The sequence below is a fragment of the Leptonychotes weddellii genome, chromosome 1 (genome assembly GCF_054177405.1).
Source record: "Leptonychotes weddellii isolate Sample4059 chromosome 1, ASM5417740v2, whole genome shotgun sequence".
NCBI classification, from domain to species: Eukaryota; Metazoa; Chordata; class Mammalia; order Carnivora; family Phocidae; genus Leptonychotes; species Leptonychotes weddellii.
Window position 1 is genome coordinate 81,681,821 of NC_138369.1, and position 16,295 is coordinate 81,698,115.

The 16,295-nt window shown below is 37.4% G+C and overlaps 1 protein-coding gene across 5 annotated transcripts in view; it reads right to left on the reverse strand.

Annotated features, from left to right (window-relative positions):
• The window catches only part of CEP70 (centrosomal protein 70), a 101,588-nt gene that overhangs the window by 54,373 nt on the left and 30,920 nt on the right, over positions 1–16,295 (reverse strand). For 4 of the 5 annotated variants that reach the window (XM_081826981.1, XM_081826986.1, XM_081826987.1 and 1 more), the window contains 5 exons: positions 8,046–8,136; positions 5,855–5,976; positions 3,700–3,790; positions 3,445–3,568; positions 2,925–3,105 (listed from right to left, as the gene is read on the reverse strand). In XM_081826981.1, coding sequence (XP_081683107.1) covers positions 2,925–3,105; positions 3,445–3,568; positions 3,700–3,790; positions 5,855–5,869 — 411 coding nt within the window. In that variant the 5' untranslated portion in view covers positions 5,870–5,976; positions 8,046–8,136. The remainder of the gene's footprint in view (positions 1–2,924; positions 3,106–3,444; positions 3,569–3,699; positions 3,791–5,854; positions 5,977–8,045; positions 8,137–16,295) is intronic. The other variant, XM_081827004.1, reaches the window with a different exon arrangement.

Sequence of the window (16,295 nt, forward strand, 5' to 3'; positions counted from 1 at the left end):
GAAAGCACAGATTGACTAGTATGAAACAGAATGTATGACTAGTCTGTAATGGTATGGGACAATCGAGCTACACTGTCAGGACAGAAATTCCTTGGGTTGGCCAATTTCTGTGAATACTCTAAAGTACCCTTCAGGGACTTAAAAACAAACAAACAACTAATTTCAATTGATCAATTTAGCATAGACAGCCTTCCCCCAACACCAGGTGTCCATACCCTAGTCTTAATTCTGTCTGTTCCCTTCCATGGCAGACTGGAACATGAGACCTCCTCTGTACCAATTTATAAGTTATATTAAAAAATCTCTGGGATCTGCAATAGAAAGCTAATAATACTACAAGTCATTATGACGCATGGAACTATTTGATGGAAAAATACAAGTCATCCCTTACCAATGAACCTTCAAGTAACAGTTCTTTGCAGTGCCTAAAACCCTGGTAAATTCATATGTCTTATGTTCCAATATTTTAACTTTTGTAATTGTTTATATATCAACCTCTTTGAAGAGATAAATAGATATCTTCCTAGAAAAATAACACTTGTATCCTCCACCTCAACTCCCTCTGTCAACCAAGGACCTAGCACCTTTAACAGTTCCTGATGGCTGCTTTCTCACATCAATAAGTTGATGTGTTAAGTGGTCTAGGGTTTCCACACACCCTCTGGGAGAAAGGTCAAAATCAAATGCATATAGAAATATTTCCAAACTCCCTCCTCCTTTTAGAGAGACTTTATAATTTTATAATGCTCCATTGATGAGGAAAACTACTTAACAAAGCCAACCTAAAAACATAACATCCTAATGGCTGAGGATTTTGTCGACTGGTAAGTAATAAAAACAGATTTGGCTATCTTCTCTGGAGTTATGATCAACACCAGCAGCTCTAGCACTGTGTAGCCCAAGCTGGCAGTCTAAATGAGGGCGGAACACCAACTGCCTCTGTCCTCATACCAGAACTCCCTATGGTCTCTGGCTGATTCTCTGACCCCCTGGACTTTATATTAACTCATCTGATCCTTCCAACGCTGCCAGCATAAACTGAATGGACATCTAGACCCAGCCTGATGAGTACTGATCCCTTTTAGGCAGCCTAAATCCCTGTGTGCAGTAGGTAAATACAGTGTTGTGCCAACAAAACCACTTTAAGGATTTGATGTTCATAAAGATATATTTGTAAGAATCTGTAATAACTCATACAACTAAAATTGATTATCACTACAAAAGATTTATTTTCTTCTAATTATAACAAATTCCCATGTTTTAAAACAAGTTTTTTAAAATTAGGAAATAAAGCATTCAGTGTTACAATATTGTTATTTATATAAGAAGAAAAGTAACCCAACTTATAATCACAAAGGATATTTCATAAAAATGTTATGTAAATTTAATTCAATAACTCAAATATTTGAGCATCGACTATTAATAATAAAACAGACAAAAATATTTGCCTTCAGGGACGCCTGGGAGGCTCAGTCGGTTAAGCGTCTGCCTTCGGCTCAGGTCATGATCCCAGGGTCCTGGGATCGAGTCCCGCATCGGGCTCCCTGCTCCGCGGGAAGCCTGCTTCTCCCTCTGCCTCTGCCTCTCTCTCTCTATCTCTCATGAATAAATAAATAAAATCTTTAAAAAAAAAAAAAAAATTTGCCTTCATGGAACTTACATTCTAACACAGGGAGATATATAAACAAAACAAAGTATATAGTATGTTAGCATGTTGGATGATGGTAAGAACTATAGATAAAATTTAAATCGGGGAAGACAGTATGATGTGTAGGGGATGGAACTGGTAACCATAAGTAAAGTACTCAGGAAAGTACTGTCACCTGAGAGATGGTGACACCCAAGAAAGGAGAGAACAAGTCATGCAGCTAACTGGGAAAAAGCATGCAGTGCAAAGGAAAAAGAAATAACAGAATGTACAAAGGCCCTGAGGTGAGAATGTTCAAGGAAGAGCAAGAACATGGGGCGCCTGGGTGACTTAGTTGGTTAAGTGTCTGACTCTTGATTTCAGCTCAGGTCATAATCTCAAGGCTGTGAGATCGAGCCCTTCACTGGGTTCCATCCTGAGCATGAAGCCTGCTTAAGATTCTCTCTCTCCCTCTGCCCCTCCCCCACCTGCTCACACCTGCTCATGCACTCTTTCTCTCTCCCCTCCACCTCACTAAAAAAAAAAAAAAAAAAGAGCAATAACGTCAGTGTGACTGTAGTAGAATAAGCAAGGAGTAAACTAGATGAAATTAGAAGGTAACAGGAAGCCAAACCATGTAAGACCTTAGAGGTCATGGTAAGACTTTTTGATTTTCCTCTAAAGAGGAAGGAAAGCCATTAGAGGTTTCAGAGCTACTATGTTGAAAGCATACCAAAAAAGGCAAGGGTGGAAACAGGGAGACCAAGAGACAGGTAAGAGAGAAATGAAGGTAATGTGGACTGGAGTGAACACTAAAAGAAAAAGTTCTGGGAAGAAATTCAGGAACTCCATTTTACATTTAAAGTTCAAGATGCCTTTTAAACATTCAGTAGAGATATCAAGTAGGCTGCAAGGTATAAGTGTGGAATTAAGGGAGGATACCTAGGCTACAGATTTAAAATTATGAATGAATTTATGTTATGCATTAGACTGAACATCACCAAGGGAGTCAGAATACACAGGAAAGAGAAAAGTCTAAGAATGAGTACTGGGGAATCCCAGCACTAATTGGATAGGAAGATAAGAAGAACCAGCAAAGGAATTAAAGAATGACCAGTGGGGTTAGAGGAAAACCAGAGGAGAGGATATTCTGGAAACCAAACAAAGAAAGAACTTTAAGAAGGCAATAGTAATAGATCAATAAGATAAAGACAATTGAATTAAGCAACAAAGAAGTCACCTGTGACCTTAATGAGCTGTTTTAGTACTATCATCTATGAAAACACATAATCAATACCTGTAAAGCTTTATGCTCCTTTTGAAGATCTTTTATTATATTCTGTTGCTGGCAAACCCTATTTAGAGATTCATCCTCCAATTCATCAATTTTGGACTTCACACTCTCCATAATTTGTTCCAAGTCATTAGCTCGTTGTTCATGATCGGCTGCTCGGCTTTGTTCTAACTGAAGTTCATTTCTAATAATAGACACACAATTGCTTCCCTTAGTAATAAAGGTAAATCACATCAACAAACATGCCCATCTAACAATATAATAAATTTCTAAAATTTCTTTGCATTCTTAAAATTTCCATCATATAACACAAATCAATAGGAGAAATATAGGGCACCATTACATATCTATTACTAACAGATTTACCTATTAAAATATTTTTAAACTTAATATTTAATCAAAACAGAAAATTTTTTAAAAATTTTGATTTAAAAATCAAAGATTCTTTTCAAGGCAATTATTTTTAGAATGCATACCACTTGCACATAAACAATTCAAAAGAGAATTCTTTCTATCTTCTTACTTAAGCTGCTGATTAGTTTCTATGAGCTCCTGGATCATGTTCTGTTGACGTGTTGTTTCTTCCACCAATGTTTCCAAATTCTGCCTCATCCTTTGTGATGACTGTTTGTCAAAAACGATGAGATCTACGTTTTTGGAATATAACACAGATGGTAAAAATAAAAGGTAAAAAAATTTTAAGATAGAAAGTTTTACAAGGAAAATTTTTTACCATAACAAGAAAGAATAGGATCTAGCAAGAATAGGATCTGATTACCTTTAAGATCAGTTCTTTTGACTAGAGACAAAGGTTTTAGGCCATGCCTCATCAACAGCACATTTATGCTTTCCCATTCTGCTTCTTCCCGCTGTAATTATAAGCCACAAGAAAAGGATCAACTTTAACATATAAAGTGAAGAAACACCCCCTCGAATATAATTTCCTTGTTTTCAAAATAATGGAACTTTTTCTCCAAAGTTTTTTAATATGAATTTTTTATGCACATATAATGATTAAAATTAAAACAAATTTCTAACAAAATTAGCAGACCAAAAAGAATGCAAATAAGCACAAATAATTACATTATATAATTCCATACTCATATGTATGGTCTTAATGGATAAATTAAAACAAAAACACCAACACCTTGTAATTTCAGTGAACCAAACAGACCTTAGTTTTTTTGTTTAACTGAATCACACCAAGCCCTACTCAAAAGAAACAGCTGCGGGGCGCCTGGGTGGCTCAGTCAGTAAAGCATCTGACTTCAGCTCAGGTCATGATCTCAGAATTGTGGGATCAAGCCCCATGGCTCCCTGCTCAGCGTGGAGTCTGCTTCTCCCTCCCCTCTGACCCAAGGTTTAAAAAAAAAAACAGCTGCATATTAGGTCATATTAACTGACTAGTAAATTAAATACAAGTCACTCAGAAACAAGTATCACTTAATGAGTAGGATCACACACACACAAAAAAAATCAAAACATCTGAATGGTCAAGACCAATAATGCAGATAGTCCCTTGTATAATGGACAAGGTCTAACTATAAAAAGGAGTCTGTCCATCTAGGTAACTGATTCTAGTAGAATCACTCTGAAAGACACTCCCAAGTTTTATATCCCTGATTCTAAATAAGTACTTACTTATGCCATAAACCTGAGAGGGGAACCCTAACTCTCTAGATTAAGTAAATAAAAACATATTAATGGAAAGAAAAAGGTAAATACAATATTGTACATACAATACAGATAAGAATAAAAATAGAGATGGTTTTTTTTAATTAGACATTTAAATCCATGATAACAGTTTATAAGTCTTTTAAATGAATTTGAAATCACTGTGTGAAGTGACTTACTTTTTAAGTTATTAATGTATATTTGAAAAGGCAATTTGGGTGAATTTTCAATCAGTGTTTAAGTGCTTGAAAAATAAAATTTATACAAGTTTTCACTAGCGATGTATAGTATTAAATACTGTAATAGCTTAAAGATTAATAATTTAGGCAAAAGACAAAATATATATAAAAGTATTATTTTCCACATCTAAATGCCCCTAAACATTAAAGAATCCCTCAAGACAAAAGAGGAACAAATTACCCTTATGACTATGATAGCACTATTACTAACAGCACCAAATCTTTGCTTTTGACTGCTGACTTTTTCTTCACCTTCTTTATCCTTTCCACACTTCTTTTCCCTCCTACACTCTTTTCCCTTATTTATGTTGTAGGTCTTCTGGTCACAAGATACCTGACCCAGAATTAAAATTATTGAAGATATCTGGTTTAGGAGCCAAATGTGTGAACATCTCAGTGTCTACTATGACTCATAAAAACCAAGTACTCTGTAAATAATGTCACACTTTTTTTTTAAGATTTTATTTATTTATCCGACAGAGAGAGACACAGCAGGAGACAGAACACAAGCAGGGGGAGCAGGAGAGGGAGAAGCAGGCCTCCTGCCGAGCAGAGAGCCCGATGCGGGGCTCGATCCCAGGACCCTGGGATCATGACCTGAGCTGAAGGCAGACGCTTAATGACTGAGCCACCCAGGAGCCCCAGTGTCACACATTTTGAATGATCAAATGATATATATATATTGTTTGATACCTCTTTTGAGAAAAGAATAATGTAACTGAAAATTCTTGAAAAGAGCTAAGAATGATATTTTCTAAAGTATGTGCTACAGAACACTAATGAAATGTTCATGAGATTAATGTTAAATAAACAGGAAATACTGTATGCTAAAGCCTCCTTATGAATAGTATTGTGAAGTCTCAGAATAATGAAATCATTAAATAATCTTTAACCCAACATTTCCCAAAATTATTTTACTAAAGAATCCTTTTAAGGATTTTTAAGATTTTTCACATATGTAGATGTAGTATTCTTTGGCACATACTTCAAGAAACACTGGCTCAAATATTTTAAGTTTACCTGTTTTTCAGTCATGAGTGTGTTTGATGATTTACTGGACTCCTAGGCTTTAGGGGCTGCTGGAGATATATCTTTTGTGAAATCAGAAGAAGTAGACTGGCAAGAAAAAATATTCACGTTGTCTAAATGAAAAAAGAAAAAGCACAATAGGTGTTAAAGGAAATATTTAAAAGAACCTATAACTCTTAGGCAATTTAAGCCATTCCTGTGTCAAAACTTGTATGACTTCTTAGAAAGCTGATCTTAAGAACGATTAGAATAAACGCTATCTTAGTTCTCCTCTAGAAATAAAACATTATGGGTTTTACACACACACACACACACACACACACACACACGAACTATCTGTTTTAACTAAATGTGCAAAGCATGTGCTACTAATAAATAAACTGCTCTCTTTTGGAAACTGCTTCCTGAAAAACTAAAAAAACCATACCTGACCCAAAGTTACAGGCCAGTTTAACAATTCACTGGACTAACTCCAAGGGTAAATGCAATGCCACTTTCTTAGGTAGTCTTTATTTCTAAGTAGATCAGAAGCTAGCAACAAAGGATTCTGTGTGACTGGCAGACACAAAAATTTATATTCAGTCTACCCTACCATCACTTCTTCTTGTTATCTAAGACTCTATCATCCTACAGGAAAAAAATTTCTTGGATTGTTTGACATGTAGATATAATTCCTCCTTTCAAGAGGCACAATCACACACATTCATTAGCATCATGAACTTTTAGATCTTTAGCAGACCTTGGATATTGTTTAATCCAAAATCCCTAGCTGTTCGTAGCTGGCAGAGAAACATATGGGAGAGCTGTAGCAGTACAACAGGTACAACCATCTGACACCCAGAGAGGTGAAATGATCTTCTCAGGATTAATAAGAAAAGAAGTAGGCCTCCTGGCTGCCAGGTCAGTATTTCTTCGAAAGCATCCTTCTCCCCTTTTATGCTGCTTCAGATAGCGAAATCCAACTAAACAATTTACCAGTCACCCTTAAGTCTGGTCTACGGGGTGTAGTCTTTCCACTTTATTTTCAGATAAACCTAATAACATGTTACAAATTCTCAAATTCTGCCACTTTTGTGCTTGGTATCATACTATTTCCCCTTTAAGATTTGGTCTCTTTCAACAACTCAGTCACCCACAATGTTAATCCCTCCTGCTTTTACAAATCTTTCAGCTAGTTTTAACTTTTCATTAGAGAAATTTTCAGAAATACACAAAAATAGAGAAAGAATATAATAAACCCATGAATACAGCTTCAGTGAAAGCCAGTATTCTTCCATTCTTATTTCTTCTTCACACACTTATTTCAGTATATATCTCTAACAAATACAAATTTTTTAAACACAATTTCAATACCATTATCACACCAAATAAAATTAATAATTTCTTACTATCACTTAATACCTAGTCCAGGTTCAATTTTTCCCAAAATGTCTTTTTTTTTCCAAATCAGGATCCAAACAATGTTCACATGTGGCACTCTAAAGTTTCTTTTAATCTACAGCAGTCCTATCCCCTTTTTGTTGAAAAAATAGGACATTTGTCTTGCAAAACTCCCCCTATTTCAGATTTGGCTTACTGTATTCTTGTCTTTTAGCCTATTTCTCCATCCCCTATATTTCTTGTAAACTGGTTATATCTAGAGGCTTTATTAGATTCAGGTTCAGTATTTTCTGGCAAGAATACTCCAGAGGTGGTGCTGTGTTCATCCTACCATATCACCATCAAGGGTCAATCAGCATTTTAAAGTGGGAAGAAGGGGCGCCTGGGTGGCTCAGTTGGTTAAGCGACTGCCTTCGGCTCAGGTCATGATCCTGGAGTCCCGGGATCGAGTCCCACATCGGGCTCCCTGCTCGGCAGGGGGTCTGCTTCTCCCTCTGCCCTCTTCCCTCTCGTGCTCTCTGTCTCTCATTCTCTCTCTCTCAAATAAATAAATAAAATCTTTAAAAAAAATAAATAAATAAAATAAAAAATAAAGTGGGAAGAATACTCCCTTACAGACCAGACACAATGGTGGTAGATATCAATGTAAGATACTCCCCCAAAGAGTGTGGAGCCACATATTCTGACAACCTCCCTAACTACCACACTGGACCTCTTTCAAATCATCAAAATGTCATCTCTCTCCAGATTCAAGGCCTTGCCACTCTTATCCTATTCTTCACTTAGTTAACTTATACTTGACCTTCAGATCCTGGCTCAGATTTCTTTCTTCAGGAAAAACTCCCCTAATCCCATGACCAGATCAAGTCCTCTTGTTATATGTTCCTGTAGCACTATAAAGAGTAAAGTATAGCAGTTTAGCATTCAGAGTCAGATAGCCTGAGTGACTACTAGCTTAACTATTTATTAAACTATATGACATTGACAAACTCATTAACCTATTTGAGCACTGATTTCTTCATCTGTAAAAGAAAGAATACAGTAATACTTACACCTTATGGGTTAAATTAAGTCAGACAAGTAGAAAGTACTTAGAATGAGATACCTGGCATATAGAAACTTATAGATAAGTGGCAGTTGTTACATAAAAAGTATGCTAAACAAAATGGATTTTACCCAATCATAGCATCATGTATTAGCTTAGATGTTTTCTACAAATTACCCAGATAATGACCTCATACATCTGTTTTACATAAATATGTCTAGGTAAGACTAAATTCCATGAGATAAGTAGTCTACTTTTGGTAATGGTGGAGTAGGAAGCTCTGTCTCCAAAGGGCAACAAAAAAAGCTGAATAAGTACATTAAATTCAGGGCGCCTGGCTGGCTTATATGGTAGAGCATGCAGCTCTTTATCTCGGGGTCGTGAGTTTGAGCTCCATGTTGGGGGTAGAGGTTACTTAAAACTAAAAAAAAAAAAAAAAAAGACATTAAATTATTTTTCTTACAAGCATTAAAGGACTAACACAATAACGAGGAATTACCAGGCAAAAAATCGAGGAGATGAGAACCCACGTTTTCCCTAAAGGCATTTGGAAATCCAAAGAAAGAGCTGTGAAAATGCCGCACCCCACCCCCCCATTTAAAATTTTCCTGTAAGGACTACAATGCTCAGGGTAAGGGTTAACCAGAAGTAAACTATATGTCCCATTAACTGAAACCTGGTTTCCTCTCCTCTGAGTCATCCAATATCTCAAGAAGGTCTCAAATTAAACTTTCATGGGGCACCTGGTGGCTCTGTTGGCTAAGCATCTGCCTTCAGCTCAGGTCGTGATTTCAGGGTCCTGGGATCAAACCCCACTTTGGGCTCCCTGCTCAGTGGGGAGTCTGCTTCTCCCTCTCTTTGCCCCTCCCCTGCCCTGCTGTGCTTGCTCTCTCTCTCTAATAAATAAAACTTAAAAAAAAAAAAAAGTGCTTCCATGCGCCTGGCAGAAGCAAATGAAATCTTCTCTGGAAAAAGGCCTTAAATTATCCCCACCAAAAAACATTTCAAATACAACATCCAGCAAACAAAGATAACCAAGGCATAGAGAGACAGAAATAACAGTCAAAAGAAACCAACTAAGAAAGAAGGACTTCTGGTATTGTAATTATTAGGCAGAGACAATAAAACAATTATGCTGACAATGTTCAAAGAAATAAAAATCAAAGCCTGAAACTTTTGGCAGAGAACTGTAAACTGAAAAAGAAACAAAACAGATTTGAAAAAGAATAAAAATTTAGAACAAAAAATTACAATAGCTGAAAGTAAGATCTCAAATCACAGGCTCAACAGTAGATTAGAAAGCAGAAGAGAAAATTAAATGAACAAATGAAGGGAAGGTAGAACAGACTCCATCTTTTTAGTTCTCTGTGCTACATTCAGGAAAACACAGCAGACATTCTACTTCAAATGGAGAGGATACATGCATAACTGGCATCCAAGAAATAGAGAAAAAATGGAAAAGCAGGATTTGAAGACATAATGGCTAAGAAGTTTTGAGAGCCAATGAAAGACATAAATCCACCAATTCTAGAAGCCCAGCAAATGGCAAACAAAATAGAGAAAAAAAAATCACACCTAGGCACATCATATTAAAGTACAGAGAAATAAAGACAGAAAATCTTAAAAGAAATTACAAAAAAAAAAGATTATCTTCAAAGGAGTAACAGTTGAAATGTCAGCTAAATTCTTAGCAGTAATAATGGAAACTAACAGTGGACTAATATATACGATGTGCTGAAAGATCTGCCAATCTAAAATTCTAAATCTAGTGAAAATATCCACTAATAATAAGGGCATAAGACATTTTCAAACAAACAAAACAAATCTGACATCTATTCTATAAAAAATTCTAAAGGAGATGCTTCATGCAAAAGATTCCTTGATTAAAAAGGCATAAATGCAGAAAGGAATAAAGAGCAAAGAAATAAATACTGTAAAGAAACACTGACTACATAAAATAAGGTCTTGTGAAGATTTAAAAAGATAGCTAAGGGGCCCCTGGGTGGCTCAGTTGGTTAAGCATCTGCCTTTAGCTCAGGTCATGATCCCAGGGTCCTGGGATCGAGTCCCACATCAGACTCCCTGCTTGGCAGGGAGTCTACTTCTCTCTCTCCCTCTGCCCCTCCTCCCTGCTCGTGCTCTCTCTCTCTCTTGCTCTCTCAAATAAAGAAATAAAATCTTTAAAAAATAAATAAATAAAAATAAAATATAGCTAAAATGCACATAACAAAATGTATTAGCTGGAAGTAGGGTAGAGTAACAGTGTTCTAATTTTGTTTATAATTCAGGAGGAAGATAAAGGTATCTCTTAATATCAGTATTTTGCAAAATAAGGATGTTTAAGAATTTCTGGAATAGCCACTAAAGAACAGAACTCAAGTGTGTAATTTCCTAAAAGAAAAAAAAAAAAAGGAACCATGAGGATGAATAAAAATAAATCTAAAAGGAGAGAAACAAAGAACAAATAGAACAAAAGAAATATATATTTAAACTCACATCGGTAATTATATCAAATGTAAATAGATTAAATGCTCCAGTTAAGATTAAAAAAAAAAAAGGTCAAACTACATGTTTTTAAAGGAAAAAAGACAACTAAAATATTAAAAAGCCATATAAAATATAAATATACAAAATGGTAAAAGTAAAAGAATAAAGAAAGGATTGATGGCATGGTAACAGCAAAGTTTTTTAATAAAACAAAAGCAACTAGGTAACAAAGAAAAAAACCAAAGAACAGTATTTGCATCAAAACATAGTGACAAATTATTCCCCACAAACATCAAAATATAAGTGGGTGGGGATAAATCACTAAGAACTGCAAGCTGTCAGAATCTGTGTAAGAAAACAAACAAAAAGCAACAGGCAGTATTTAAGTCATAAAAACAGGAGGATTCCCAAATCATTAGTATTCACTAATATTCACTATTGCACTAATATGATAACAGGTGAATCTGGAAGGGGTTTTGTCCTTGTGCCATAAGAAGGACTGCAGCTGCTAGAGTCCTATGAACACTCAAAACTAACATGCAAGAACTCCAAGACAGGGCCCACAGTTAGAAGAAACTTCTGGGAATGGAACCAAAATTGAGCAAGACAGAGACAAGAGAGAGGAAGGGAAAGTTGAGATCAAAGTGGATTGGGTAACAGACCCAGGAAATCTCAGAAAACAACCTGCCATATTTTTTAACACTACACAAAAGCAACAGAAGAGAGAAGTCTGAGAAATCAGAAAGGCTTTCCTGAATTCTGTCCCACTGTAAAAGTTCAGAAGGAGAGGATTCTGGGAAGAATGCAGAGTAAAGAGTACCAGGAATTTGTCTCACCATGTAGACAACAATTACACTGGCAGATTCTGTCTCAAGTAACTATTTTAGAACTCTGTGGAGTCTACTGAGGTTTGCAAATTCCAGAGAAAACTAGAATGATAATTTGTGGTTAATTACAATTTTAGCTCTTAGCACAGTAACAAATACCCATTCCCACCCCCCATTCCCACAACTGGCAGCTGTACACAGCATACCAGGAGCAGCTTACCCACAGTTTGTGTAGGGTGAGCAAAAAGAACCCTTTGCTCCAAATATCAGGGTTCTGTGATCTGATCAGTGATTACTGCTTCTAACTTCAGAGAAGTAAAGAAGCTAAAGTGACTTCCAGGAATTTTAAAGGGCCATCATCCTTTTCTTCTCCCCTTCATTGTTCTGTCTTGCCCCTTTTGGGAGTCAGACATTAAAGACTACACAATTAAAAGCAAATGCATATTTGGGAAATTGGAAAGTCACAGCACATGCTGAGTGAAAAGTGCAGGCTGAAAAAAACCTGAGAAGACCTTAAGTTTACACCTCAGGTTGATTCTTGGCACAGAGACAGCCTATAACAATCAAAAACAGGGGCGCCTGAGTGGCTCAGTTGGTTAAGCGACTGCCTTCGGCTCAGGTCATTATTCCAGAGTCCTGGGATCGAGTCCCGCGTCGGGCTCCCGGCTCGGCGGGGAGCCTGCTTCTCCCTCTGACCCTCTCCTCTCTCATGCTGTTTCTCTCTCGCTCGCTCTCTAATAAATAAATAAATAAATAAATAAATAAATAAAACAATCAAAAACAAAAACAAAACCCAGCAAACCTTGGTGAAGGAGAAGAATCTGATTTTCAGAATTACCACATTATTAGATTCAAATGTCCAGTTTCCAACAAAAAAGTAACAAACATGCAAAGCATCAGGAAAGTATGGCCCATTCAAAGAGAAAAAAAAATCAACAGAAACAATCCATGGGAAGGAAAGGAAAAAAAAAAAAAGGAAGACTTGATGGCAGATCTACTAGACAAAGACTTTTAAACAATCATCTTAAAGAAGTAAAGGAAGATGTGAAAACAAACAATATATGAACAAAATGGAAATATAAATAAAGAGATGAAAAACCTAAAAAGAAATAAAAAAGAAGGGCACCTGGGTAGCTCAGTCAGTTGAGCATCCAACTCTCGGTTTTGGATAAGGTCATGATCTCGTGGTCATGGGATCAAGCCCCACGTCAAGCTCCCCACTCAGTGGGTAGTCTGCTTGAAAGATTCTCTCCCTCTTCCCCTCCCCCCACTCTCACACTCTCCCTCGCTAAAATAAATAAATAAAAATCTTTGAAAAAAAATAGGGGAAGGAAAGAAAAATAAGATAAAAACAGAGAGGGAGGCAAGACATAATAGATTCTTAAGGATAGGAAATGAACTGAGGGTTCCGGGAGGGGAGGGGGGTAGGGGGATGGGGTAACTGCGTGATGCCAATGAAAAAGGGCACTTAATGTAATGAGCACAACTTGATGTATTGTAATTGATGAATCATTAAATTCTCCCCTGAAACTAATAATACACTATATGTTAACTAAATTGAATTTAAATTAAAAAAAATTTTTTAAAGGAAAAAAATTTTAAAAAAAGAATTATATAAGTTTATGTTTTGGGGCACACATGTATAAACATGTGATCGTGTAACATCAACAAGAGGTGGGAATGGAACGTAAAGAGCGGAGTTTTTGCATGTTATTTAAATTAAGCTGTTAAAAATTCAAATTAGAGTGTTATCATTTGAGAATGCTAAATGTAATCCTCATAACAACAAAGAAGACAGTGATAGAATATATACAAAAAGAAATAAAGGAATTAAAAGATTTCACTCAATAACATCAACAAAACACAAAAAGGCCAGTAATACAGAAAATAAGGAACAGAAAAGCTGTAAGACAATATAAAAAATAGCAAAATGACAGAAATAAGTCCTTACTTATCAGCAATTACTTTAAATGTAAATAGATTAAACTCTTGACAGATTGGCAGAATGGAAAAAAATATGATCCAACTATATGCTATCTAAAACAGTCACTTCAGATCCAAAGACACAAAGAATTGAAAGTGAAAGGATGGTAGAAGATATTCCATGCAAATAAGAACCAAAAGAGAGCAAGGTGGCTATATTAATATCAGACAAAACAGACTTGAAATCAAAAAATATTACAAAAGATAAAGGACATTACATATTAATAAAAGGTTCAATACAGCAAGAAGAAATAACAATCATAAAAAGTATACACTTAATAACAGACCATCAAGGCACATTCAGCAAAAGTTGACAGAATTGAAGGAAGAAATCGTTCTATAATAGTAGTTGGAGACTTTACTATGCCACTCTCAATAACAGAACAACCAGACAAAAGATAAGTAATGAAACAGGAATTGAAAATAAACCAGATCTAACAGATTTATAAAGAACACTCTACCCAACAAAAACACAAGACACAGCCTTCTCAAGTGTACTTGAGACATTTTCCAGGACAGAGCATATGTTAGGGCACAAATTAAGTCACAACAGATTTTAAAAGATAGATCATACAAAGTATTTTCTCAGACCACAACAGGATAAAGTTAGAAATCAGTAACAGAAGGAAAATGGAAAACACAGAAATCTGCGATAATTAAGCAAAACACTCAACCAAACAATGGATCAAAGAAGAAATCACAAGGGAAATTAGAAAATACTTAGAGGGGCGCATGGGTGGCTCAATCACTAAGTGTCTGCTTTCAGCTCAGGTCACGATCTCAGGGTCCTGGGACTGAGCCCCAAGTCGGGGTCCCTGCTTAGCGGGGAGTCTGCTTCTCCCTCTGCCCCTCACCCCTGCTCATGCTCGTACTCTCTCTCTCTCAAATAAATGAAATCTTTAAAAAAAAAAAAAAAAGATAAAAGAAAGAAAAAGAAAATACTTAAAGATTAAGAAAAACAAAAATAGGGGCACCTGGCTGGCTCAGTCAAAACATGCGACTCTTGATCTCTCAGGGTCATGAGTATGAGCCCCACACTGTGTGTAGAGATTACTTAAATAAAACTCAAAAACAAAAACAAAATAAAAAACACAACACACCAAAACTTATGGGACTCAGTGAAAGCAGTGCTAGGGGGGAAATTTATAAACACTTACATTAAAAAGCAAGAACAGGGGCGCCTGGGTGATGCAGTCAGTTGAGCATCGGACTCAGTTTCAATTCAGGTCACGATCTGAGGGTTGTGAGACTGAGCCCCAAGTTAGACTCCATGCTCACTGCAGAGTCTGTTTGAGATTCTCCCTCCCTCTGCCCCTCCCACTAATGCTCTCTCTAAAATAAATAAACCTTTTTAAAAAGTAAATAAATAGGGGGGCAGAGCAAGATGGCGGAGGAGTAGGAGACCTGGATTTCGTCTGGTCTCAGGAATTCAGCTGTACAGGGATCAAACCATTCTGAACACCTACGAACTCAGCAAGAGATTGAAGAAAAGAATAGCAACAACTCCCTGAACAGAAAAGTGACCACTTTCTGGAAGGTAGGACGTGTGGAGAAGTTAATCCAAGGTGATATTAGGGAGGATAGATGGCGGGGGAGGGGGCCTCCGTTGGCCGCTTCTGGCAAGTGACAGAGCAGCGGAGCACCAAATCGGAACTTTTAGAAGTCTGCTCCGCTGAGGAACATTGCTCCAGTGGCTAAGTGGGGGGTGGAACCCTCACTGGGAAAGTGTGGTCTGAGAACCCTCGGGGTCACAGAAAGACCGGGGGTGCCTGAGTGCAGCAGAGCTCCCAGGTATCTGAGCAGGGAAGCCGGCTGCAGACACGGAGCCGAGGAGCAGGCTCTCAGCTCGGGGTTGCCATAAACCGTGATCCGCGGCACAGTCGGGCCACTGCTCCTCCAGCAGGGACCCAACAAGCGGCAGATCCGGGGAGACTCCCCTTCTTCCCCCGGGAGGAGTGGCGTGGGAGCACACCACAGGGATCTGCTGGGTTTGGAGACTCCACATGGGGTCAGGTGCCAGAGATAGAAACGCTCAGTCACAGGCAAGGTGAGCACGGAGTGCGGTCAGACTGGGGAGATGGGTGTGATTGACTGCTTTTCTCTGGGAGTGCACTGAGGAGCGGGGCTCCGAGTTCTCCGCTCCTCCAGGGTGGAGATTGGGAGGCTGCCATTTTCACTCTCAGCCTCCAAAGCTGTACGGAAAGCTTGCAGGGAACAAAAGCTCCTGAGAGCAAACCCGAGCAGATTACTTAGCCTGGAGCAGGCAAGGGTGGGGCAATTCCACCTCCAGCAAAGACATTTGGGAACCACGGCGACAGGCCCCTCCCCCAGAGGACCAGCAAGAACAGCCAGCCAAGACCAAGTTTACTGATCAATGAGAACGGCAGAACTCCAGCACTAGGGGAATAATGCACATAGAATCCATGGTTTTTTTTACCATGATTCTTTAGTCTTTCAAAGTTTTTTTTTTTTTAACTTTTTTTTTTTTAATTTTTCTTTTTCCCTTTTTCAACCAACATCTTATCAATCCCTTTTTTAAAAAACATTTTTTTCATTTTTAGAGTCATATTCTATCCCTTCATAGTAGGTACCCTTATTTTGGGCATATATATATATATGTTGTTCTCTCTTTAAAATTTTGAGATAGTTTCTTCTAACAGATCAAAATATACCCTAAGTCTCTAGTGTATGGCTTTGTTCTAGTCTCCTG